Source organism: Poecilia latipinna, unplaced genomic scaffold (genome assembly GCF_001443285.1).
Source record: "Poecilia latipinna isolate Pla-1442-1.1 unplaced genomic scaffold, P_latipinna-1.0 Scaffold32, whole genome shotgun sequence".
Lineage (NCBI taxonomy): Eukaryota > Metazoa > Chordata > Actinopteri > Cyprinodontiformes > Poeciliidae > Poecilia > Poecilia latipinna.
In genome coordinates, this window is record NW_015112648.1 from 277,601 (window position 1) to 305,036 (window position 27,436).

At 36.1% G+C, this 27,436-nt stretch overlaps 1 protein-coding gene and 1 long non-coding RNA gene across 4 annotated transcripts in view; both read right to left on the reverse strand.

Moving 5' to 3' along the window:
* Positions 1-906: 906 nt before the first annotated feature.
* On the reverse strand, positions 907-21,573 carry malt1 (MALT paracaspase 1). Of its 2 annotated transcripts, XM_015041724.1 has the most exons (19): positions 21,484-21,573; positions 19,348-19,443; positions 19,009-19,200; positions 17,423-17,589; positions 16,983-17,104; positions 13,010-13,157; positions 12,329-12,513; positions 11,089-11,185; positions 10,955-11,002; positions 9,785-9,808; positions 9,653-9,697; positions 7,497-7,700; positions 6,496-6,673; positions 5,603-5,674; positions 5,383-5,510; positions 4,367-4,516; positions 3,706-3,863; positions 3,487-3,612; positions 907-2,136 (listed from the first exon to the last, which is right to left on the reverse strand). In XM_015041724.1, the coding sequence occupies exons 3-19, from the start codon at positions 19,155-19,157 to the stop codon at positions 1,651-1,653; spliced, it is 2,487 nt and encodes an 828-aa protein (XP_014897210.1). In that variant the 5' UTR covers positions 19,158-19,200; positions 19,348-19,443; positions 21,484-21,573; the 3' UTR covers positions 907-1,650. The 2 variants fall into 2 exon arrangements, with proteins under 2 accessions (XP_014897210.1, XP_014897219.1); XM_015041733.1 differs by lacking the exon at positions 10,955-11,002.
* Positions 21,574-26,115: 4,542 nt separating this feature from the next.
* The window catches only part of LOC106953166 (uncharacterized), a 6,294-nt gene continuing 4,973 nt past the window's right edge, over positions 26,116-27,436 (reverse strand). For both annotated transcript variants that reach the window (XR_001426140.1, XR_001426141.1), the window contains exons 2-3: positions 27,014-27,157; positions 26,116-26,504 (exon numbers count right to left, since the gene is read on the reverse strand). This is a non-coding gene — a long non-coding RNA (uncharacterized LOC106953166). The remainder of the gene's footprint in view (positions 26,505-27,013; positions 27,158-27,436) is intronic.

Consider the following 27,436-nt stretch of genomic DNA (forward strand, 5'->3'; position numbering starts at 1 on the left):
ATTAACTTAAATCAAGCTCATATTTCTTGCTAAAAAGTTACTTGTTATTTTTATCTTATTTCAAGTTTACAAAGATATTTGAACTAGAAACTAAACCAAAGATACTTGGAAACATTTTGTGTTACTTTATGGAAATGATTTTGTTTCTCTGGTCTGTAACACAGCTGGAAACTTACTCAGTCCTGACAGGCAGTATTTTTTACTCCAAGGTTAAAACTTTTCAAAATCCAGATCTTTATGGGTTTAAATGAAAAATGAGTGCAGGATTTGTTCTGACTCCGGCTGCAATCCACACCTTGTGAATCTGTCAAACTCTTGGATTGGTTTTGCTTAACAATCCTCTCAAAGGTGTAGTTTCCTTCCACTAAACTTTCCATTACTGCGCTTGGAATCAGCCAGTTTATTTTCCAGTGATCATTTGGGGTTTATCATCCATGTGGAGGCTGAGAGAGTCTGCAGGATAACTGTGAAAATGATTTGGTCCTGTAAGCTATAGTATGCATAAAGAAAAATAAAATAAATCTTAATTTATGTTTTTTTATTGGTCTTATGTAATTATTAAAAGTTTCAGAGAAATAAATTTTGTTTCATTTTCTGAATTAAAAACAATTATTTTGGGGTAATTAATTGAGAAAAACTAGAATATATTTTGTTCTTCCTATACAACGTGACGATCAAATCCACAGAAAACACAAATTACATTCAACAATGTCAATTTACAAAAATACATTTATCTAAAAATATATTTTAAAAATTAAACTTTACACACAAAGTTTTATGTAATTTTTTTCTCTTGTGTTACCTCACAATGGTTTTGCGTTCCTACGTAGTAATGTATTTAGTAGTCAGTTCATGCAGCATCAGGGAAGGTTTTGGAAGGCTTTTCCAGGTATTATCTAACTTTTCTTGTGGATAAATGCACCAGAAATTTATGTGCAAAACGGCGAAAACATGAACGATATTACATAAACTGCCGTGAACAACCAATCAATAGATTAATTTTCAACCCAATTTTAGCTCCAACAAGTGAAGAATGTAGAAACACATTTTTATTTAAAGTTTAATGTGTAGGTTTAAACTGATATTTGTTATCAATGTGACTGTTTATAAAATTACGACAGTGTGTTAGGGCCATTGTATACACAAAAAGTAGCGACACATTTCTGTCAAAAAAAATTTCTAGGAAAAAATTTGGAAATTTCGAACTTTCAAAAGTTGAAACTTTGCTGTAAAAAAAAGACATTTTGAGTTTTTTTCTACCAAATTAAAAATTATGAAACAGAAATTTGCAAGCTTTTAACAAGAAATTTTATCAGATTAATGTAAAAATTTCAGATTTTTTCTAGCAAATTTTCAACTTTTGAAACTCAAAAATTCTAAATTTTTTTCAAGAAAATTTCTCAGATTAGTCTCAAAATATTTTTGGCGAAAATGTACTTTTAATTCTTTGTACAATGACCCTGCAATATAATTTATCGCGAGGGAACACAATACTTTTGTGAGATAACAAAGAAAAGTCCCCTGTGTCCCTGTAGGGAGCTCTGTAAAGCCTAAATACAGCCTACTAATCCTCAGAAATTCAAGGGTACAGAAGGTAATTTAACAGCAGCAGAACAGAAATCCGTCCTTTGACGAGCTGGAGGCTCCGCGTCACTGCGGCTGAAGGTGCAGGCTGCTGATGAACACGGCCTGCAGCTCGTTGATGTCCTCCGTCGCCTCGATGGGGATGCTCAGCTTCCCCGGGGAGCTCAGGAGTCCGTCGGACTCGTAGGCCCGGTCAAAGTCGCACTGGCTGAGCTGGTCGTAGCAGGAGAAGCTGCAGCCGCCCGCTGCGCCCTGAGCGTGCTCGCTGATGTGTAGGTAACCGTGCTGCGGGGACAGGCGGTTGTAGTCCTGGTGCGACCCGTGGTGCAGGTGGTGCTGGTGCTCCGGGCCCGGGCTGTGGCAGGGGCTCTGGGACGGGCTGTGGGGCATCATGCAGGTCTGCAGGCAGCTGTTCCGCCGCACGGCCCGGTGCAGGTCCAGCCGGGCAATCAGCGGCTTCCCGATGTTCACGCTTTTGGTCCAGAATATGGGATGGTCATCATCCATGGCTGCAAACGTTCCCTGGAGGCAAACGGTGAAAACCAGCTCCTCCTGTTGAGGGAAGGATTAACAGAGAGAAAAAATGTTTAGAAAACAAAATCAAAAGTTTGAAAAAAAAAAAAAAAGCTTAAACAACATTCAAGCCTGGAAGGAGAGCAATAACCTTGGTGTTCTGTTGTTTTTAAACTGTTGTGTTTTTAGCTGTTTATATGTAGTTGTACACACTGCAAAAACACAAAACATACAAAATAATTGTTACCTAGTTTGAAATAAGACAAAACTAACTTAAAAGTAACTTTCCAGAATGATATCTGAGCTTATTTTAAGTAAATTATTCTTTGATATTGATGAAAAAGTACTTGTTCGATTGACAGATTATTTCATTTGTAACAAGACAACTTTTCCATGTTAAAAGTAAAACAATCTACCAGTAGAACCAATACTTTGGTAAGATTGTGTTTTTGCAGTGTTTAGTTTTTGTTTGGGCAGCTGCTGCCACAGAAAACTTCATATTGAGAGCATTTAAGGAATTTCTACAACTGAAAATGCAGAATTTTGCTAAAATTGTCACTTGTGATGAGAAAAAGTATTTGCCCCCTTAAACATTTTTTTTGTTTTTTCAGATAAAATAATGAAGATAAAGTTATTTGCACCAACCAGCCCTTATGTGAAAAAGTAATTTCTCATCAACCTAAAAAGTTGTTGTGCCAAATGAAACCCATCATGTCTTTTCTGATAAGTATTTTAAATAGCTAGGAAGGCATTTTTTTGTACACTCCTCTTCATCAGATTTGTTATTAGTCAGTGACATTGCAGGGTTTTTGAAAGTGAACAGCCAGTCCCACCTTTGACTAGGCCACTCCAAAGCTGTTACACTCATAAGTAGATTTCATGGAGGGCTTCATCTTCTGAATAAACTAAATAAGTTTGAGCTAAAAAGTCACAAATAGATTACCAGCATTCCTTGTTTCCATTAATCACAGGAAGCCTGAAGCCCTGAATCATCACACCATCACTACCGTGTTTAACAGCAGGGATGATGTTTACATCTGCAGCAGATTTAACGGGTCACACACCTTCTAAACAAAGCTGACTTTTGTCTGGTTCACAGAAGATTTTCCGAAAGGCATGTGGGATCAGCAGAATGTTTTTGGAAAATATTCGAAGGTCATTTGTGTTTATTTTGGTCAGCACCTTGAATCTCCTTCATGGATGCCATTTATTGTAAAAATAAACCTGCTATCTTCTTTTAGTTGCAATTAAAGTGGCTGCAGATATTTTCTAATTTTTATTCTCAAGGAGAATACATAAAGTATCACTGATGTTGCTAATCAGTGATGTTGTTAAACCAGCCTGAGGGTTATTTCGGGGGGACATTTAAGGTGCTCGTTGTGTTTTTACCCTGAGTTTCTGCAGAGAGCTGAGTCTGGTGTAGAGGCAGTGCTGCGGCAGGCTGCTGGACAGCAGGTAAATCCCAGTCTCCTCTGGAGTCTCTCTGTTCATTTCCTTTGGATCAACATCAAGGTCCTGCAGTAAAAACAGCAGGATTTCACCTTCCAACTCAAAATATTACAAAACATCTGTAAAGTTATCAAGAGGAGCACATTGCAGCGTGCAGACCAGAGAGAAGTCGGTGACGTGAGCCTGGCAGAAGGACATGTCCTCGGGCTTCTTCACGATGTGGGTGTAAATGACGAGAACGTTGGAAAACTCTGCGGCAAAGCCCAGCTTGATCTGAGCGCCGCAGTCAAAGTTCAGGCTCATGCTTTCAGGAAGCTCTGAAACAACAAAGAAACGCTTCAAGTTTGGTTTGTGTAATGTTATTATTTATGGCTGAAGCGATTAATCAATTAATAAAATAATCGTCAACTATTTTAGTAATTGTTTAATTGTTAACTGAAGTATACAGATTCAAAAAAATAAGGTCATTTGCTGAATTTATCAAGCTAAAATGTACAAGAAATACTTTTATTTTGCATTTAAGCTAAAAAAAACTTTTAGCTTCACCTGGTTCAAATTCTGTTTAAAAAAATCTCGTATTAAGCACCTATTATCATCCAATTATCAATTTGTAAATCCAAAACTAATCAACAAACCAGCCTCACCAACCTTTATTCACTGATCAGCTGCGACTGAATAAACCAGAGGAATCCCAGTATATTTACATTCATTTATTTTTTAACAAGACTGTTGATGTCAATGCATAATTTAGAGCCACAATGTTTAACTTAAGGCTTCCCTGACGACGGATAAGAAATTATTAGACACTTTTAAAACTTACCATGAGCTTTTGCCCACTGTCGGCTGTGAGCGTGAACGAGGTCTGCACTGTCGCTGGGCAGAATAGGGTCGGTCAGCGCCCTCCTCTCCGATAGGCTGCTACGGATTTCCAGAGCCTGCTTTCCCTTAGTGGCGTCAAACTGACCCATGTCTGGCCAGAAAAACATCCCAGGAACAAAAAGTGACTCAAAGGAGAATAGTAAAGTTTTCATGAGCATTTAAGGGGACTTAATAAGCAAATTTCACATTTTGCACATTTCTATATCTCTGTTTGGGTCTCAACTGCTTCTAAAAGCAGCCAAAGTGTTTTAAAGAAATCACCCAGCTGTTTTTTGGCAATAAGTTAATGTTTTTTAGGGTTTGGAAAATGAGCAGTTTTAAAAATCTCCTGATTTTCAAGTCACATTTGGCACTGCGCTGTTACCTAGCAACCCCAGCAAAGCCCAACCCGTTACCAAGCAACCCAAGCGGAGCTCCAGCATGTTTGGTCAGCTGGTTTTACTGCTGTATGCTCTGTACATGGGCTGTTTTTAAAGACAGGTGTTTTGTCTTGTTGGATGTGCAGGAGGCTCTACTAATGCTTGTCAAAAATGTACAGTTGTATAACTGTGCATCTGTTTGCAGCTTTTTTCTTGTGAGTGTAAATGTTGCGTTGGGGGGCGTGGCCAGCAGCAGCTTATTAGTATTTAAAGTGACAAGACGCCCTAAAACAGCTCATTCTAAGAATAATTTTGTGGGAAAAAAAAACATGAACACTTTTTGTATAGCCCACAGACTTATCCTAACCTGTTCAAGAAGCTTAATACGTCACATTTAAAGCTTAAATGATGTCATGGTAATGCTTCATAATATGTTCACCAACAGTACCTTTATGTCACTTTAAAGTCACTTTAAAGCCAACGACCCAAGCAAACAAATCCTGCTCTTGTATCTATTATGTTATAAAAACCTAATTTAGTAATTCACTCCCCAACATTTGACATTTGTGTTTTGCACAGCTTCTTTTCCTTTTCTCACCTTCTGCTACTCTGTCAAGCACCACCGTGATCTTCTCGTCATCCAGCAGCCGCTTCTTTAAAAACTTAACGAACACGCCGTTGGTGAAACCTGTGGAGCTCAGCTCAAAGGCCTCAGCGTCCTGGCACCTGCATTGCCACGCAAAGAACAAATTATTTAATATCTGAGAGAACCAAAACAACAAAATGAACTCAAATCACAACACCTGCTGCAGACTCACGTCGCATATCCAAAGACAATGTTAGCCGTGACTCTCAGGACGATGTTTGGAGTGCTTTCATCATGAATATTCCTAAAAAAAAAAAAAGATTAAATTTATAAAGAAAATAAAAATATAAATTGTATGGAACAAATAAAACATTATCAGATGTGTAGAGTGAAAATATAATAGTTTTTTAAAACAGCAACTGTACATAAAGCTGAACCTAGTCTATCTAAAAGGGACCTATTTTGAAAAAAAAAAATCACATTTTACACGTTTTTGTACTTCCATTTGGGTTTCTACTGCTTCTAAAAACAGGCTAAGCGCTTAAAAAAAAACACCAAGCCGTTTTCTGGCAATGAGTTCATGTTTTTGGTAAGTCATTTCAAAAACCTTCAGTATGTAAATTTACTTTCCAGGGGCATTGCACCGTTGCTTAGCAACCACAGCCAAGCTCAGCCTGTTACGTAGAAACCGAAGCGGAGCTCCAGCTCATTTGGTCAGCTGGTTTTACCGCTGTATGCGCTGAACAATGGCCACTGGAAAAGACAAGTGTTTTGTTGTTGACCTACCATCCAGAAACCTCTTACTGGATTCTTGTTGGTTGTGCAGGAGGCTCTACTGATGCTTTTCAAATATGTATGGTTGTATAATTGTGCATCTGTTTGCAGCCATTTTCTTGTGTGAGTGTAAATGTTGCGTTTGGGGGCGTGGCCAACAGCAGCTTATTTGTATTTAAAGTGACAAGACGCCCTAAAACAGCTCATTCTGAAAGGAGCTCAAAACAGGCAGAGCTGACATTGTCTCAGAATGATTTTGTGCAAATGTGTAATGAACATATTCCCTATAGCCCACAGATCTATCCTAACCTGTTCAAGGAAGCTTAGTAGAAGTAGAGGTGGTGGCCTCACCTTTTTCTGCACATGTCCAGCAGAAAAACATTGAGGCCCGTTTCCTTCTCCTGCATCAGCTTCAGGATGCTCTGCACACACAGGCAGTTGGCGGAGTGGTACGGGTTCGGTGCGTCCACCGGCACCATGAAGCTGTTCCCGTAGTTCTCATATCCATGTCCAGCGTAGTACAGCAGACCTGAGGATGGAGCGGTGTGTTTAAGTCCCAAGAAGAGAATCTCTCACTGCAGCCAAGAAATAATGTCAATGGTGACATGCACGTTCCTCTTTCACATTAAGTAATAATTTCAAACACCTCTGTATCAGTCATTTCTTTGATTCTTATCAAAGAAGAATTACATTTAGTGTTTAAATTTGATGTGCATGTGAGAAAACCCTGCCCCAATGTCCAGAACAGCAGAGTGAATCAAATCCAGAACACCCGAACCCTGGGTATAGACATCGACTCAGGCCTGAACCTTCAGAGCAACATGAAGTCAGTTACAAAGTCGGCCTTCTATCACCTGAAGAACATTCCAGGCTTAAATAAATAATGTCTCAGCAAGATCTAGAGAAACTAGATGCCTTTATCTTTAATAGCACCGATTACTGCCACAGGGTCTTCACAGGTCAGCTGCAGCCGATCCAAAATGCTGATGCATGGAGAAGCAAAATTCAGTTTCTGACAGTTGCTATGGAGTTGCTATGACAACAATTAACAAGCTGCGAGCCTAGAACCAACTCTCACCTCGTTCTTATCCAATTTATAAATAATATAAGGACAATAAAACTAGTACTCTATTACAATGTTTGAATACTTTCTTTTTGTTGGTCTTGAAGCCGTCATTTGTCTATGTGCTTGCCTACCAAGATGGCGGTTCAGTGGCGTGGATTACTTCTGGTTCAGACTTTTGAGAACGCTGTACTGGTTACTGTATTATAGCGTTATGGTTTAGAGTGCTTTGACCTGCCTTGTTGTTGAAATGTGTCATAGAAACAAACTCGACTTGACTTGACCGCACCGTAAACCCCCTTATGCAGCAGCAGGAGGAACTCGTCCACGGCATTCCTCATCTCCGACTCGGTGAGGTCCAGCAGTGAAACCACTTTGAAGTTCAGCTGCCGCAGGAGGTTGGTGAGGTCGTACACGTCCACCATGGGGGCCTTGAGCTGCGGGTGGTTCTGGTATGACAGGTTACCGATCAGCAGGGCCACTTTGTCAGTCGCTGACATGAAACATGGAAGGAGATAAAAACAATATAGACTTAATCTGTTACATAAGGCGTACATATTGAACTCAGCAACATTGCTTGAATTTGTTTCTCTGTGCGTTACATGGTATCCAGCTCAGCACAGAATGTTTTGTGAATATAACAGATCTCTAAATGAACAGCCATGTTTACAAGGAGCAGTTTTGTCGTTTCGTGTGATTTGAAAAAAAAATCTCCAATAAGAATGTTTGTTTAAAAATAAATATAGACTGCTACAGAGGTGGATAACGAGTGGAAAAAACAGTTAATATCTTAGAAGAAAACTGCAGTTTTTAAGTTTTGTTTTTTTAAACAGAACACATTTATTACTCCAAATATTTATTAGAAAGACAATTCTTATGTTTTTCCTTACGGCTTCATCCAATCATCCATCTTCGTAGTCGAACTCATGCCTAATATAACTTAAAGAGGTTAATTAACGAAACATGCATGTCACTGACCCCACTACTGTGACGTGTTTATTTAAACATTGTTAGTTTGTGTCAATCCAGTACAGACTGTAAGTAAAAAAAATAAATAAATCAGTGCTTTTGACTTGCTGTTCAGCCTCTTTTATGAAGTAGGGCTGAAATGGCCAATTTTGACAATAAATCAATAACAATATACAACGTGATAGACATATTATAGATAATTGGTCCGATAGCATAATCAATATTCAATATATAGAATATTAATTGAACTCCAATCCAGAACCGCAAAGTTAAGACAGGTCAACTAATTCACTCACTCTTTGGTTACCTAGCAACAACTTGTTCAGTAACTTGTGGTTACCTAGCAACAACCTGCTGAGTAACTGGCACAGCAGCAGTTAAAGGTTTTGCCACAGTGCCTCATAACATGCTTAACAAAAATGAATAAATAAAAAACAACAGTGTGGGGGAGGAGAATCCCCCACCTCCATACTTTACCTAAAATCAAGTTGTTTATGGTAAATAAGGCATGTGCTGCATATAAAAGACAAACGATTACAGAATGTGTCTTAAAACTGTATTAATTTTCTACTCAGAAAAGAACCACATCTTGTTCTTGATTAGATGAAAAAGATTATATATTTAACATCTTTGTTAAATATATCAACATTTATTATATATAAACATGGTTTATATATATATATATATATAATTCACCCCAATTCTTGATTAGTTGGATTTGTTTTTGGAAAGAAAATCATGAGATTTGCTTAAAAATCAAAAACAGAACAACCAGCCTTAAATTTAGTTATTTGAATGAGACCCAGTGTGCTTGTTACTGATATTACAGTCATTTTAAAACAACATAAATTAATTTAAACATGTGACAATTTGAAGAATGAAGAAAGTCATTTTCCATTTGGATTTATCCCTTTTTTTATCAGAACAGGTCAAATAAATGGAGCGGTTACACAACACTTTGAGGGGTCCACCATGAATTCTGAAGAAAAAGTGATAAGAATCAAAACAGAGAGAGGAAGGAAGTAGATCATCCTGTGATGAACACCAGTGACATTTGTAGCTGTTTGATGTTAATCTGCACATCAGTCACTTCTGAGACATGAACGTTTCTTTCCTGCTGATAATTTTCTCGTTAAATGTCAATTTAGATTGTATTTCCTTCTTTTTAAATTAGCAGGATAAATCTGGGTGTCTGATACAATGTGGCTGCTGATAAAAATCACCATATATTCACTTATATTTTTTGTATATATAGATTTTTATATTGGTTCTGCTCTGTCCTCTGTACTGCTGTAACAATGTAAATTTCCCCACTGCGGGATTAATAAAGGAAAAGCTTATCTTATCACAGCAACTCCCTTTCTTCAGAATTCACCATGAAATTGATGATTTATCGGTAAAACTGTACATCAAACAAGCAGAAAAACAAATATTTGCTTAAATTTTCGGAGATTTTTATGAACCCCAGTCACTCACCGTAAAGCTGCTCAGGCAAACTATTTAGGAAAAGTTCACAGGAATCTACATTTTCAACAAAACAGAGAAAATAAAATTAAAGCAGCTGCAATATAATGGAAAAAAATCTGGGCAGAGTTTTAATCATCCTACCTCCTCCAATGGCGTAAATATCATCTAAAGAAATAAAACAAACAAAAGCATTACAATCATATAAATTACATTTTTTTGCTTTTACACACAGGATCAGGCTGAAAATTATAAACAAGGAAATAAATGACAAGTTAGGAATGTTCTTAGGAACTTTCATGCAATAGAGTTAAGTTAGAATTACTTTTAAAAAGACAATTAGTAATATTTGATTACAACTTTCAACAAATTCCATGAAAAACTAAATTTAGCATTTCAATAAGCTATTTTTATTTCTGATTTCAATACTTATTCATGGATAAATACTTTTGTTGTCAGTATGTGAACTCTTGTTTTCCCAATTAGCATTTTTTTTAACTTCACAAAAAGTAAAACATTAATTTGAAATTTTGAGTTCTTAAAACTGTATTGCACTAAAGCAATTTCCAAAAACTAAATACGTTTTTTGTTTTGTTTTGTTTAACATCAGTTTTTGTGCACTCAGCTTTGACATAAATAACCTAAAACATTAAAATATTAATATACACAGACTTCTTGTCATGTAGAGATGTTTAGTAAATAAAAATGACAAACTGTGATCCATTGTTGAGTTGTAAAATGGATCAAGTCTCTCTTTATTCAGCCTTAAATATTAATTGCCACCTCTTTTTTAAGGTGGCAATAAAAATTTACTTCAGTTGGAAACAATTCTTATAAAAAATAGCCACATGAATGTGATTCAAAACAGTAAAAGATACTTATTTGTAACAATTGGCGCACACATTTTTCAGTGTTTCAAGTAGATTTTAAATCATTTCAGTAGAAAATATGAACCTTTCTGGGTTTTATCACCTGCATGTTCCACAAACAAAAAAAAGTAACACTGTGTTGAGCTATTTTATTATTTTATAAAAGGCAATCTTGGTTCAGTTCAATGTGTTCCATCATTGTTGTAGTCTTTTCATGGGATTTGTTGATCACCACCTTACTGTGTTAAATGAAAACCGCGGCCTATATTTAAATCACAATGCATGCAAATCACATCTTAAAATGAAACCTTGTAAGAACGGTTAGTATCCACCAGAATGCTGTGCCGATTACGACCCAGATGCAGCCAGAGGAACATTAGTGTCTTGAACAAGGCTGTAGTTAGTGTGTCTGTTTTTATACACCATGCACCGCTTTCGACTCTACCTTCAGAGCACTCCATTGCCCCTGAAATCTGGACAGATATCCTCGGTGCTTTCAGTCGAGAACAGAAGCAAACAGACGCTCAGGCATTGTGAGTTAAGAGCTGCTGCTAAAAGCACCAACAAAGCGTAACGTACCTATCACAACATCAACTTCATTGGTCCACATTCTTTCCGTGCTGCTGCTGATCTCGCAGCGATACCTGCCATGATGGTCCTGCATTACCTGGGGAATCTGAAACGCAGGAAACTTTCATTTGAGAGAGTCGTCATGAAAAAGCAGGAAATTAGTTAAAGGGGGGCATTATGTGCTTTCCATTCACATAATGCCATTTTATTACACAATCAAGTAGCTTTGTTACCTTCAGTTAGGGGTGGACGACATGGACTTAAAGTTTTATCATGATATTTAATAGTACTATAGTGATAATGATGAAAGTGACTATTTACTATGACTTTTTCAGGTAACTGGATGGCACAGCAATCATAGGCCCACAAACACAAAAACTGGTCTTGAAAAAATGTGAAAAAAGCCTCTTTAGGACACCAGTCACATAAAGAAGTGTATCATTAAACTGCTTACAGTATCTGTGTTTAATCATATTGTAAAATGTATTGATATTTATTGATACTCTAAATGAAAAAACTCTGGAAAAATTGTAAAATTAACAATCCCAACAGTTTTGGTTTTTTTTAAATATTGTTAATTGAAATTTATTGTGACAATGATAAATCAAACTTCGCTTCATGGTAAGAAATTTATCAAGATAAATGGTAAATGGTACGATACATGCCCATCCCTACCTTCAACTGTTTTAAATTCTCTCTCTCTCTGTGTGTGTGTGTGTGTGTGTGTGTGTGTATATATATATATACATATATATGTAGAGAGAGAGAAATTTGACTTCAGTAAATGGACATCTCTTTAAAAATTCCTGTTCTTTTTGAAACTTTGCCTTCAAGAAGTCATCACCACAGCGTTCTTCTATTAACCCTTCAACTGTTGTCACCAGCTTTGTACTGAAAAGTAGCTCAGGTAATGAGTTCAGCAGATGAACAGTTCCACCAGGTGTTTGCCAATTGCTGCTGGCTAGTCTGAAGGAGCTGAATAGGTGAGTTGAGAGGGAGGATTCTCCTGTGAGGCGGAAGCACAGAAGCTTAGGCCTCGTCAGAAGCAAAGGGGGCGCTGGGTCCAACCAGGCGTTTTGCACAGCTGAATGGTTGCCATGGAAATTAAAGGATTTCTCAAACATGCATGCAAGAATCAAAGCAACTCCAGATATGTTTTTGATGAGAGAATAACATTGTAACCTGATGTAAAGCTCAAAAAAGTTGATTTGACATAACATTGCCCCTTAAATTAAAAATGAAAGATCACCATGAGTTTTCTCTTTGTGGCGTTTGGGATCGGCACTCCGTTCCTGTGCCACTGGTATCGAGGGATCGGCCGGCCCACAGCACCACACTCCAGCTGCAGGGTTTCCCCAACATGCAGCCGCTGGGACTGAGGATGGATTGCCAACTTCAGCCGTCCATCTATGGACTGATAACTCTGTCCTGGGGCTGTTGGAGGAAAACACAACATTTCCTGCATGCAAATACAACAACTGATTTAAACACTACATGGTTCAGCTGTTATAATACGGAAAGAAAAACAGCAGGAACTGGTGAAAACTTTCCCAAACCAAGTACTTTTGTTCTAGCTTTGAGTCCAAATATCTTAATACACTCGATATAAAACAAGACCAACTTACAAGTAATTTCTCAGCAAGAAATATGACCTTGTTATAAGTCTATAATTCCTTAATATTGAAGAAAAATCACAAGTTTCACTGGGAGTTTATTTCCCTTATAATGTGGGGAAAATGTCTTGTTATAACTGAAATAATCTGCCAATGGAACAAGTAATTTTTTATTGACCTAAAACAAGCTTATATATCTTGCTGAAAACTTAGTTGCAATTTAGTTTCGTCTTATTTGAAGTGAACTAAGTTGTTTGCACTGGAAACTAGACTAAAGTACTTGGTAAAACGTTGTGTTTTTGCAGTGCTAGTCTCACCATAAGACATGGTGACATTTAGGACGTCCACCTGAGCCCACTGGCTGAATTCACAAGCATCGCCACAGTTGACCCTGCAGATGTAAAAGCCGGCATCCTTCAGCTGGACTGGACTTATCAGAAGCTCTGGAGAGAAGCTGTTTGGAACCTGAGGTAATGAAAATGAAAATCATGCTGGTGCAGTATCTTTACTTCATTTTTTCTCTCTATAAATAAGTCAAAGATGAAAGCAGAATGGAAAAGCTGTGACTCAAAATGTCAAGTCCACCTCTGATGTTTCCATAGAATTTACTTTAACAATGAACATCACTGCCGCTAATGAACTCTTATAATTGGTAATCACCATAATTGGTGACCACCTCTAATAATTGCAGCAGTTTTGGCAGTTTGCTGGTTCGACTGACCAAAGTTGGAACATTTGTTTTATTTTCAGCTGTGCAGTTCGCTTTCACACTTTGAAAAAGCTGTTCTCCTCCTCGCCTGTGGTGGCGCTGCACCAAGCATCACTGAAGGAAACGACATGAAAACCTCTGAAGAAGACATGAGCGCAGCTTCCTTCTTCACAAAATGTAAACAACATGGAGTTGAGTCAGATTTTAGTAGTTGTAGGATTTCTGTTTTGTCGTCTATGAAAGATCACATCCCATCTTTTCATCTAGCGTTAGACTCACAAGTTTGTTTTAGTTGTATTTACCCAGAATGCCCTGCACTGTTGCCCACTTCCTGCTTTTGGAGCGGTCTCTGCATTTACATATGCATTCGAATCGCACCTTGGTCTCAGTTTGGTTCACTTCAACCAAACTGAGACCAAGGCTTTTAGGTGAACCAGAGATTGCTTTTTCGGTCCACATCAGAGTTCGGCTGAGCATTCACACCTCCCCAATGAAATGGACTTTCTAGACAAACAAAATAGAGCTTGATTACAGCAGATTAAACAGGGTTGGTGTGAATGCAACCCGACTGTTGCTGATCATCAGGGTTAGGGAACCATTTCGTTGCTAATATTACCAGTAATGGAAGTTCCAAAAAATTTACCCTGAGGTCAGAATGTGCAATGCTTAAAAAAATGGACAAAAATAAAAATAAGAGCTTCCATCTGGGACTTTCTGGGTCGCACTTAGCATGGCAAATGCTAAAGTTCATAACAGGACAATTATGAATAGACTGAAGTAGGATGACTTGTTTGGGAAGCTTGTCAGAAAAAAAAAAAAACATCTTGGCAGCAAGATTAAAGTTTGCAAAGTTGCATCTGAATGGAACACATGTCTTCTGGAATAATGTTTATTTCAGGTGAAAATGCTTTTCTTAAATTCAAACACATCACTGCAAACATCTAATTCAAGTTGTTAAGTATGGTGGAAGAAGAGTGATAATTTGGAGCCACAAGATGTGGGTCTCTTGCAGTCATTAATCAACCTCATCTGCATAAAAAAAGTCTTTTCAAGTCAACATTTTAGCAAAAACCAGCCCAAATTTGGTCATCAGTGTTGAAAATTATTGCTGAACACAACAAATGTAAAGCACAATGGCTGGAAAGATAATAATCAGAATGTTGCAATGGACCAATCAAACTCCAGACCTCAATCTGATTTAAAGGTTTGGTAAGACTTTGAGTGAGATATGTAGAAACGTTAATTAACTGAAGCGATGCTGCAAAGAGGTAAAGACGAGAGGGCCAATGTTCCTTCACAAGGATGTGAAAGTGTTTGTTCTGCGTTTCTTTTTTGTTTGAGTTTTGTTTTTACACTAAGCTTTGGATTTATTTGTAATTAGACGTAATGATAATAAACAGAAAGCCTTATTGCAATAAGTTTAATCAAAATCAAATGAATTTCTATCATCTGCCAGATAAATGATTCCTGGTTTTTTTTATATCTACTGGGAAGGCTTTTAATTTTATGAAAAATCTGTTTCATAAAGTAAATGTAAACAAAAAGAGATCATCCAGAAAGTTTGTCTTGCAGTGAATGCTTTGTTTTAACTTCTATCAGAGCTATTTTTAGTTAGTATTTTAGCGCAAGCAGGCAGATTAACCTGAAACAAGTTCATAAAGTTTCAGAAAGATTGCAAAAGGGTTTTGTTTGCTGCTTTAAACAAGTGCCACTGATGGAGAGATCAAGCCCAAGCCTGTTTGTTATTTCACTTCAGAGTTTAAACTCACTGTAAATTTCTTTTCACAATGTTTTTTGTAGATATATACTTCTGGTGCACAGATATGGCTCTTATTGCCAAAATAGTAAAACACTTTGATTTAGAAAAAGATAATGCAAAGCTATGATAAAAATAGGTAAGCCCAAAGAAGTGTAAGAATTTGCATTTGAATTTAAGTGGAAATCTTGATTGGAAATCCTTAAAAAGCAGCACGTGGAACAGAAACAATGTGGTTTCATTCTCTAAATAAAGTTCACTAAACATCATTAAAAGCAACAAACAACTCCACTTAGACTAGGAATACATTATTTCAGGACAATAAGTAATTGAGATTCCATTGCTGAAGATTACAATATTTGATATAATTTATAATTTGATATAATTTATGATTAACCTACATATTTGTGACTCTAGTTGTTTCTAATTTCAGAATGTCTCCACCACACAGCATAAGGTTTGGTATCTTAGCCACTAAAAATATATATTAGCTGTAAGGCTGAAACAAATAATTGCGATTAATCAATCACTGAAATAATCTTTAACTAATTTAGTAACTGATTAATCATTGACTGGAATATACAGACTCTAAAAAAGAACATTTGCTAAAAAAAACAACAACAAAAAAACAAAAAACAAACGAACAAAAAAGCAGCATAATCAGAGCAGTGATTAAGCCAAAACTGTACAGAATATACATACATTTAAGATGGAACACCTTTAAAGATGTTTTACCCAAAGCTTCTGAAATGGCCATTTTAGCTTCACCCAGTTCTAATTCAATAAGCAAACCTATATTAATGCATTTTAGACAATAAAATGTTTACTTTAGTATTTAAAAATTAATTTAATTATTTATTTGCCTCTTTTGAGGTATTTCTAACACTGCACAAAAGACCCAAAGAGGTTAAATGAAAAATCTGCAGAATGTGACCATTTTTTGACCAATTAATCAACTAATCATCAAGATACTCAATAGATAATAGAATAACAGAATAATAGAATAGAATAAATCAGTTACTAAAATAATTGTTAGCTGCAAACTAAGGAATCCTACCAAACTACAGTGATTTTACATATTGCACAGCTCTCTAACTCAGACCAGATTTATAGTAGTGATTGATGGCTAAGACAAATAAAACTGACAGCAATATTTAATTTCCGCATGTATGAAACAAGCATATTTGCTTAGCTAAAGGACAAAGAACATTAGCAAACAGTGGCCTCCATGTGATGCAGAAAAGGTCTTTCAGTTCCTCTAACAGCTGATTTTATCAGGAAACAGGGACTTTGAAAAGATCCTTCCCTCTGTTACACAGTTATGCAAAAACAGTTATTAGATATATTCATATTTCAGCAACAGTGCTAATATAAATACATATATAAAATTTCAGGCAATTACAGTTTATTTTCTTAAAAAGTCATTAAATTATTTGCTTAATTGCATGTTTTAATGGATTTCTAATATTGTGTAAAAATATATAAGAAGTTAAATGAAAACTCCTTTTATCCAACTCTCAGATTAATCAACAGAATAATCAATGAGTAAAATAATTGTTAATTGCAGACCTAAATGGCTGAATAACCTAAATAACAAACCTCATCATTCAATAATTTAGCAACACGTTTTTTAATTGAAATTGTTTCTGTTGGTTTTTGATTAACCAGACCCTGCAGATATTTTAAATGTGTCCCAACATTAATTTTGACACAGATACAATGAAATAAAGAGTCCAGATGGGAACTCCTCATCTTTCTTTAACCTCTATTTGTTACCTGGCAGTCTTTGGAGTGGTTGTTTGCCTCCATGTTTGTTTCAACTCACCTCTTCTCTGGACTTGAACCACTGATACTGGACAGGAGATTTTCCCACTGCATGGCAGCTGAGGCGCAGATTGTGGCCACAAATTAGAGCTACGGACTGTGGCTGAATGAGGATCTGTAATGCTATGGAACAAAACAAAAACAAAAACATAAAATGTTAATTGGAAATTACGTTTAGTCAACACTACATGGATTGTGTTTACTGCTATATGTCTCTTAAAGAAAACATCTCGTTTCCTCTTTAAAAAAAAAACCAAACTGACTGAGCTCTTCTTCTAATCACGTGTGTGCAGAGTACGTGTGTGCAGAGTAGTACTCTCCACAGCCTGCGTGTTACCACATGAGTCTTAAATTCCTCTTTGAGCTAAATAAGGACAACAAAGAGCTCTGGAATACTTAACTACAAACAGTAATAAAAGGTTAGCGTGCGTTTCTCAGCACCTGGTGGTTTCAGGCACTGCAGGGCGTCCGAGTTGCCCAGAGTTTGGAGGTAGTCGGTGAGGTGACCCATAGTGCAGCCTCGCTCTCCCATGAGCCTCAGCAGCATCAGGCTAGGGCTGCCTTCCACCTCCAGCACCCTGAGGGAACACATCTCCATGTCATCTGAGCTGAAGGATGAAAGAAAAGGTCAAACTCTGATTAATAATGCAGAGAAACTGGGTCTGACACGATTAATCTTTATTATTAAAATAATCGTCACATAATTTAGTAATCAATTAATCATCAACTGGAGGATAAAGACTGAAAAAGCAGTATTCAGAGCAGTAATTCAGCAAAACTGTACAAAACACATATACATTTTGCATTTAATATAAAAAAAAACTTTTGTCTGTAAATGTCTTCTACACAGAACTCCATAAGTGGCCCAGTTTTAGCTTCACTTTGTTAAAATTCTGTCAAAAAAAAAAACAACTACTATTAAGCACCTTTTGCTATCTAATTATTAATCAGCTAATCATATTCAATAGATTAGCCTTATACTGTATTGCTATCAAGTCAAGCAGAAAGCGCTGAGCTTTTCACATGTATTTTTAGCTGCAGATGAATCTAAAAATACTTAATCATTTGAATTGCTTCAAATGATTAAGCGTACAGCAAAATAATGCTGTTCATGCATTTTAAGCAAAACAAAACTTTTATTTTTCCTGTTTAAAAAGGAATTATTTGTTTATTAGTATCTTAATACATTTCTAATGTTGTGTCAAATAAGTTTAAGAGACTAAATGAAAACTGCAGGTCGTGACAATATTTTATCTGATTAATAGTCAGAATAATCATTAGATTAATCAACTAAAATATAAAAAAATACTACTCAGTACTTTATAACTTATCACAAACATTATTTTACAGTGGCTCACAAAACTGATAAAATGTCAGATTTGTATGATCCAAAAAATTTAACCATGACAGACTTCAGCAATCCCTCATCTTGATTTGAGAATATTTACAAAAGTTCTCTAACGATGTTTTCACACATTGTTAGAGAACCTTAGACCGATAGGCTTGGTTTGATTGGGGAAATTGCAAAGCGGGACATTGGGGGCACTCTGAACGCAGACTGCCCAGGGCACCAATCAAGCTATGACCACCCCTGACCCCGAGATACATGAACTCTTCCACCTGGGGTAGGACCTCGTCCCAGACCAGAAGACACTTTGCTGAATTTCAAACTTTGATTTTGTAAAACTACGTTTAGCTGATTTTAATGTATGCTTGGACTGGCTGTGACATCCCTCTTTATCTTCAAGCAAAACTGACTTTTATTTTGAGCTTTTCATAATCTCATCCTCAGTTACATCTTAAGTAACGCCAGGGATGATGCTGCCACCACCAGGCTTTACTGTAGGCAATCTTAGTGCAAGTATTTATGTCTGATCATGGTATGTTAATGGCAAATCACATTTCAAGTTTTTAATGCATAATCATTTTTCACAATAAAGATGAATTATATCTATACACAAACTGTAACTTCACTGTTTTTAACCGCACATACAAGCACAAACAGTTAAAAGTAATTTTCAGCATACCTGACTTTAAACCGCCTGTCACTGCTCACGATCTCTCCAAGTTTTCGCCATCCTTTACTGTTTGATTTATCCAGCACCTCACAAAGTTTCTTCACAATCGACTCTTTTAACAAGTTGATTTTCGTAGATCTCTCCAGAGAGTCCGACATGTTGGCTCCGGCTATCTACCGGCTTCTCCACACTAGTTTTAAACTTCACAAGAAGTCACATCGAGGCAGAAATGTTGAAGAAAAGAAAAGAAAAAAAACACACACACACACACACACACACACACTCTCGCACAAATAGATTTAACTTCCTTCCTGGAAGACACAGCGTAAGTGATGTAGGCACACCTACCGCACCATGTTGGGTTTCCCCGTTTCAGAGTCTGCGGCTTGTTGTTACTGCCAAAGATCGTTTCTTTGTTGAGATGGAGCAGTGTGCGAGAACAAACTGTCACAATATTGGCAAGTATAATTGATAGATATTTGTTGTGAACACACGTCATATATAGATATATTTTTGTAAATTGCAAAAGAAAACAAATTAGTGTAATTTGCGCTAACTCTGTTGGTCAAAAGAATTTTAAAACATAGCTTTGTTAAGCTTTTGCTAACTGTGAACGTTAGCTAGCCAACGGACACTGGCCAAAACTCAGCACCGACACTTGTGTGTATTCATAGATTAATTAATCTAAAGATGCTCAGATGATGCGCTGTAAGTCACGCACAGATCAAACTCTAGACTGCCAAAAACGCTTCGGGATTATTTTCTTTAAAAATAGAAGGTGGTGAGTCATCTAGCTGTCGGTGCGCTCTTTGGCTGTGAGCATTAAGTAGGAGGTGAAAGCAGCCTTTTTCTTCTTCTACTACTTCATATTTCAGTCTAGACAACGAAACACATTTTACAGAACAGAGGCAACAAGAAGAAAGTATGGAGGTCCAACGGACCACAATTAAGATAAAGATACGAATTAATAAATTGTGTAGATATTTAGTTAAAATTGTATGCACACACATTTCAAATATGTTCTTTATACAATTTATTTTTAACAAAATAAACTATTGACCTGTGTAAATCATAAGTAAATTTGTACATTTCCAGTGGTATTTCAATTATTATGCATACAAATGATATTCAACAGTGTATTTATTTATTCTATAATATCAAATCTTACTTCAATGTATGAAAATGTTAAAAATGTTTAAACTATACAATTAAACTGAGTTTAATGACATGAGTATAGATATATTAAGATATTCTTTCTACAACTAGTACATTTATTTATTTTTATTATGTAAAGTGCTGAGGAAGTTTCGTCCAGCAGGGGGCCCAAAGCATCTGTTTTGCCTCTGGCCAGTGAGATCAGCTATCTGCAACCTTTGCAACCAGAGTTTTTTTTTTTTTTTTTTTTTTTACTTCAGTCAAGCACAATTAAACTTACTTGAACCTTAATATAAAATGACCATTTGAAAAAACACAATTTTGATCTTGTCTTAATCTATTTTAGCTCTTATTGTTAGATTTCTAAAAATATATCCATCTACAAAGAAGATTGTCTTCTGTAAGATTCTGATATTTGTGCAAAATTATGTAAATAAACATAATTTTAAGCCTAAAGACAGGAAAACAGATCTAAAAAATATCACTGGTGCTTTTAGTGTCATTCTTTGGAAATTCAATGCAATTATTCTACAAGAAAATTATTAAAACTTGCATTTGTAAATATATCCATATTTTAAAATATGAGTTCTTTAGAATTTTTAGCCAAAGTTATAAAGATTCAATGAGCTACTTGTAGCTCTGGAGGTGAAGGTTGCTGACACCTGTGGGAGATGCAAACTTTTTAAATTTTCCTGCTTTTTTTAAAGTGTAATATGCAATCTCTGCTGCATAAATCTACACAGACCCATTTAATTAATTCATTACTGAAAAACCCATTTTTCAGGAACTTTGCCACTAAGTGAAACATATCAAATTAATTACACACAAATGGGGGTTTGTTTGTTTGTTTGTTGCCTTTGTTTCTGTTATGATTTCCCACTTATAGGTAGTGGAAACACGGCATTTAAATTTTTAATTAGATCAGACGATTAAAAAACATACTTCCTACAGAAAGGTGGGCTTAATGAAACGTATGTTTAATATCTACTTATTGGTGTTTATTTTCAAATGATACTTTTAATATATAATGTAATATAATATATTTATGATCTTTCTTTCTAGCTTTGATTATACGGCCTTCATTTTCTGCAGTTTCATAGAGTGGATTTAAAAGAGTTGGGAATGTCTTTCCCTGCTGGAACTGATATTAGATGCTCATTAGCTAATGTTGCTAATAGCTAACTGAACTTCAACGGCTACACTGCTAAAGCTATAGCATTGTTTGAATCACAGACATTGGCTGCCTTTTCATTAATTGTGCAAATTGGAATTATGAAAATAAACTTGATTTATGGAAATATGCCGATTTCAAGAAAGGGAAAGACTCACGTTTTTCGAGAAAGTTTTGGGGCTAGGACGATCTGGTTTTTCAGCTGTATCTCGCAAAACTGCAACGGAAACCCTTCTTCTCGTCACACAAGTCATGTGATCAACAACCAGATGTTACCATACTACTGGCGGAAAAGACGAAGAAGACGAAACGCAGCTAATAGCTGAAGCATCTTACAAAAATTCTTAATTAAAGCACAATTTATTTGTTATTTAGAAATATATCTGATCATCTGGATGGTCCGAGATGATTGTGCCTCAGTCACTGTGGACTTAGGGAGCCATGTTGTCTTCCGGTGTTAGTCCACTATTGCTCACAAAGTTAGCTCACTTAAAGCCCATAAAATCAGTAGGGTGTCTTCAAGAGGAAGCTGAGAGATACAAGAACCAACTATATTCCTCTACTTCTGCAGAGGTGTCAAGCCACAGCTTACTCTGCATGCCACATGTTCAGTATTTTGCACAAAATGGAGCCCAGAACAAGCATTGTGTGAATACACTGTATACTACATGGAAATAGTTTTCAGTCAGCTGATATTTCTTTGTTAAAATATTTTTTTGGTGGTCTAATGTAGCATTTAACATTTTTGGTTTTATTTCCTGTAAACCGAAATTAACAAAATTGACAAAATATAAAGACTTGAAAAGTACTTGATATTTCTCTGTGAATCTGTACTATTTAAATTGAATCACTAAAATGAATTAACTTTTCAATAATATTTAAACAATGAAATAATTTGGTTCTGAAACAACTACTTAGTTCTTGCAGGCATTTTTATTTGCATAGTACATTTTCAGCAAAAAAAAAAGTTTTTATACAATTTGAAGGAATTTAAAAAAACAAGCAAAAAACTTTGCATTGCGATAACAAGGGGAAACAACGACAGGCTAATAATAGACTACCCTTTATGATGTTACAGTTAATAATCAGATACTTCTCTAAACAAATGGGTTTTCTGTCTTGATTTAAGTGTTTTGCAGGTTGCTTGTTGGTTTTGGGGATGCAGACCAGAACCAGAACCAGAGGGCCTGAGTGGTCTGACAAGGCTGACATGAAAGCAGCAGATCTTTAATAAGATAAGTAACAAGCCGTTGAGTAACAATAGTATTTTAAAGTCTATTCTCTGAGCTTTGGGCCAGTGAAAGGACTTTAGAACTGGGGTGATGAGCTCTATCTTCCTGGTTTCAGTGAGAACACAAGCAGCAGCGTTCTGGATCATTTTGCAAAGCAAATGGATGAGTTTCTCCAGATTTTGCTGGGACATTAGTCTTTTAATCCTGCAATGTTCTTCAGATGACAAAAGCCTGACTCTGTAACTTTCTTTATGTGGCTCTGAAGGTTCAGATGAGCCCATCACTACCCAGATTTCAGGCCTGATCATTAGTTTCTAGCTGTAATAACTGAGGCTGTGTTGAGTCTATTGTTTCTGAAATGTGTTCATGTCAAAAAAGGATGAAGTGTGTAAAGTAATTTACAAAATATAGCTAAATTAATATGTTGAAATCCACCAGATGCCTCCTTTCTTATCTACAGCACTCCTTCTCTTATTTCTACAAGAATGTGTGTAGACAGGTTTTGTCCAAACATATTATGGCTGCATTCAAATAACACACACTAAATGCACATTGCAATATACACAGATAAGTTTTCACTTAAAGGAGGATGTTTGTGTTAAGTTGCAAACAGTAAAACATTCATTACTTACTGTATCTCTGGGTGTGTGTGTGCGTGCGTGTGCGTGCGTGCATCTGTGTGTGTGCGTGCGTGTGCGTGCGTGCATCTGTGTGTGTGCGTGCGTGTGTGTGTGCATCTGTGTGTGTGTGTGCGTGCGTGCATCTGTGTGTGTGTGTGTGTGTGTGTGTGTGTGCGTGCATCTGTGTGTGCATGTGCGTGCGTGTGTGTGTGTGTGCGTGCGTGCTGCTCACAGTTGTCTTTGAACCCCCGCTGGCCATAATTGTGCCCCAACATGCACGTGAGTGGAAAACTACAGAGTCGGCTGGGTTGGTCGGCTCAGGTTAAATTTTGATTGCTTTACATGCTCTCCTGCTGACTGACAATCTCTTAGCTGCTTTGTCTTTCACTAAGAAGACTTGTGGCGAAATCAGCAAGATCACCTTTCATAAAAACACACATTAAAAAGACAAATACTTCATATCTGTAGGCTATTTCTGACTATTTCTGACTTCTGACCATTTCTGACTGCAACAATAACTGGAGAACATAATGCACAGTCATTGTGATTTTGCATTCATCTATAGAAATTTGTCATTTCATTAAAGAGGAAGTATAACTGAAATACTGAGTTGCATCTGCAAACGCCCGGCAAAGTGATGAGTTTAATTAAAGCACAATTTATTTGATATTTATAAATATATCTGATCATCTGGGTGGTCCGAGATGATTGTGCCTCAGTCACTGTGGACTTAGGGAGCCATGTTGTCTTCCGGTGTTAGTCCACTACTGCTCACAAAGTTAGCTCACTTAAAGCCCATAAAATCAGTAGGGTGTCTTCAAGAGGAAGCTGAGAGAACATAACAACTATATTCTTGTATATAACACTTCTACAGAGGTGTCAAGCCACAATTTATTTCATCAGTCATTTTAAAGTCACAGAAATCCTTTTCCTGTATTTTTTAATAAAAGTTTAAATCTACAAAAATAAGAATTTCCACTATACACTGCAAAAACACAAAATCCTACCAAGTATTTTTGATCTAGTTTCTAGTGCAAACATTTTAGTACACTTGAATTAAGATAAAATTAATTTACAAATACCTTTTCAACAAGACAGCAGCTTGTGTTAAGTAGATAATTTCTTAATGTTGATGAAAAAGAACTGGTTCCACTGCAGATTATTTCAAATAAGACGTTATTCCCATGTTGTAAATGAAATCAGCCAGTGAAACTAAAACTTTTTCATCAATATTAAGGATTTATAAACTTAAAACAAGCTTCTATATCTTACTGAAAAGTTAGTTTTGTCTTATTTTCACAGTTCTCAGATATTTGCACTATAAACTACGAAAGACCAAAAACATTAGGGGAGGTTTTATGTTTTTGCAGTGCAGTTGAGCATTTCAAACAACAATTTAACTTAAAATGAAGAAACATTTAATATTCAAAAACTTAAAAAATGTCTCTGTGTCCATGTATTTTTTTATTCAGTGGAATTTGGATTCATGCTGCGCTGCAGGTAAGACCTTTGTGTTGATGATACGTTTTCTTCTTGTTTATTGCTGGAAAGTTTATTTAGTTTACTAACACAGCGGCTGCACTTCTATATGTTGACTTACATCTTGTGTGTGTTTCCAAAAAGCATAGATCAGTTTTCACTCACAACCTGGTCAGAAAAGGTTGTGTTTTGGCTGCTTGGAGATTCGTGGAAACACACCAATGTCCAGATGACCTCCTGACAAGCCGGATGCTTCTCTGACAAAAACACACAAAAATCGGAAAAATATTTCCACTGAAACTAAAATCAATTCACAGTGATGGTAAAAATCATGAACAGACTCTTAGAATACAAATAATTCAGACTTTACCAGGTTAAAGAAATCTAAGTCTAATAAATTGAGAAAAACACAACACTTTTTCAAGAAGAAATCTGAAAGTATTGATCTTACCATGCTATTATCGATCCAATACAGACTTGGTATCAATAACAACATTTTTGGACTGATCCACCAACTTCTAGCGTCAACTATAAACCTTGCTTACTATAACTTATAAAGCCATAGAAATTTTAATTTGATTTTATTTATCGCAAAGTCTTCCTGTGAAGATAAGCAAGAATCCCTGGGGTGACACATGCAGCAAATCAGATTTACTAACAGTCTGGTCCATTAAAATAATGAATGTCAAAAAGTACATTTGTTTAATTAACTGTAAAACACCGATTTTATACAAACACATTTTACTCAAATTGTACACAAAACTTCAGGAAGATAATTTTCCAAACATTGATTCAGTGGCTCGGTGTTTTTCCATTAAAAAAGTTAAGAAACTGTCTCCTCAACTATCTTATTGGACTTGTAACGAGGTTTCTTTAACCAAAGGAGCTCATTGTTATCTGACGTTTATTGATGTTGCTTCCTGTGGAGATAACTGTGTGGAAATCACACATTTGACTGAAGGCAAATGTGTGTCAAATTTTCTCAGAGCTCTGGGAAAAATTTCAGGAAAGTCTGTCTTCAAGAAAAAATCTTTTTGTTGATGAATAAAGTTACACCTTTTAGCACAGATGCAACTAGGAGTCAACCATAAATGGTTTTCTTTAAGAAACAAAATCGTGACTAAGAAATGCTTGCTTATTCTTATAGATGCAACAATAAATTTGTTTAAACAGTCAAAAGTTTCCATTTAAACCAAGAAAAAAGAAAAACCAAAACATTCACTGAATGGTAACTTACATAACCAAAATGATGATACTTTGAAAGCCTGCTCCAGTTTTACTTTATTATAATAAAGGTTATAATGACCTTTTTTGCCTTACAGCTTTGAACAATAGAGGCTATAAATAGGAAAGTGTGGTAATGATTAACTGTGACTCTAACCATGTGACACCTGGCATTAAACACTCTCGACTTCAGCTGGACGTGTAATTCATTTAGATTTGAGAGAGCAGAAAATCTGAGTTAAAATGAACAAAGCTTTATTATCCTGTGAAGACAGCAGGATGGAAAAGTACAGAAATGATTGGGGTTTAAACATGAGGATAATGAGGAGGAACTGGTATGTCTGACTGCTGTCAAATACCATGTGCAGCCATCCATGGATCAAATTTCACACCTTTACCACCACATTCACATTCAGTGCTCATGCATGAGACAAATTTATACTTTGTTCCACTGATCTAAACTTTAGAAGGAACAAATCTGAAAATGAATTCTTTCTATAAAAACTAAAGATAAAGAGCTTTTGTTATCGGCTTTCAAAACACGCCTCCTGCAGCTGCGACTCTTCTCATAGATTTTATTTGGCCTGAGCGTTTGCCAGCAGAATCCTCCTGAAGATAACAAAGCTGCACACAGAGAAGAAAGCAAAATATAGCTTCAAATATGTATGCGTAACATCAAACCACCTTTTTCTGATTTTGCCCATTACACAACCCAAACAGAGAATGCTGCTGTCATAAGCAGGCTAATGCACACACAGACAGTCTGACTCACATGAAAACTGCAGATAAACATCTGAGTCTCTGCAAACATGTGAAGCATTCAGACTGAACAAAGACAAACGGTAGCATTTTATATGAAGGGTTTTACATAACACCGACATACACATGACACAGCACCTGTCATGAACATGAAGGAGTCTATGGCTGTTGTCATGAAATGTCATTCGGTGAATAATGACACTTTTAATGCAAAGTTGACACTTTTAATGGACTTTTAGTGCACATTTTAATAAAACTTTGCATTAAAAAGGTCATTATTGGCCAAATAATCCAAAGTTTACACTTTTAATGAACTTTTAGTGCAACTTTGTATTAAAAGAGTCATTAGTTATAGTTTCTATAAAAATTTTTACCCTGGACTTTGATTGTTTCCATGGAGATAAACTTTGATGAACGCTGAGGTCAGTTTTTAGATCACCTCCGACTGTTTAGCTTTTCTGAAGCGAAACATGGGAACAAAAAGGTGCCAGACAGTGATAATTGGCACCTGCTGGATTCTGAAAAAGAAAGAAAATGATTATACTGGCTGAAATAAGCATTCACTGCAAATTAAAAGCAAAAAAATAATAATAAAATACACTCTCCACAGGAACATTTCATGAAAGTTTTCAAAAGAGACCAGGTGAAAGTCACTAACGACTTTCAAGAGTTGTACAAGAGTTATGTTATGGGTCATGTCAAAACTATTTACATCTGTATTATTTTATTTTATTAATTCAATTAAAAAAGGTGAAACATAAATATTAGTACTTATTTTTACAATTTTTGAAATTATT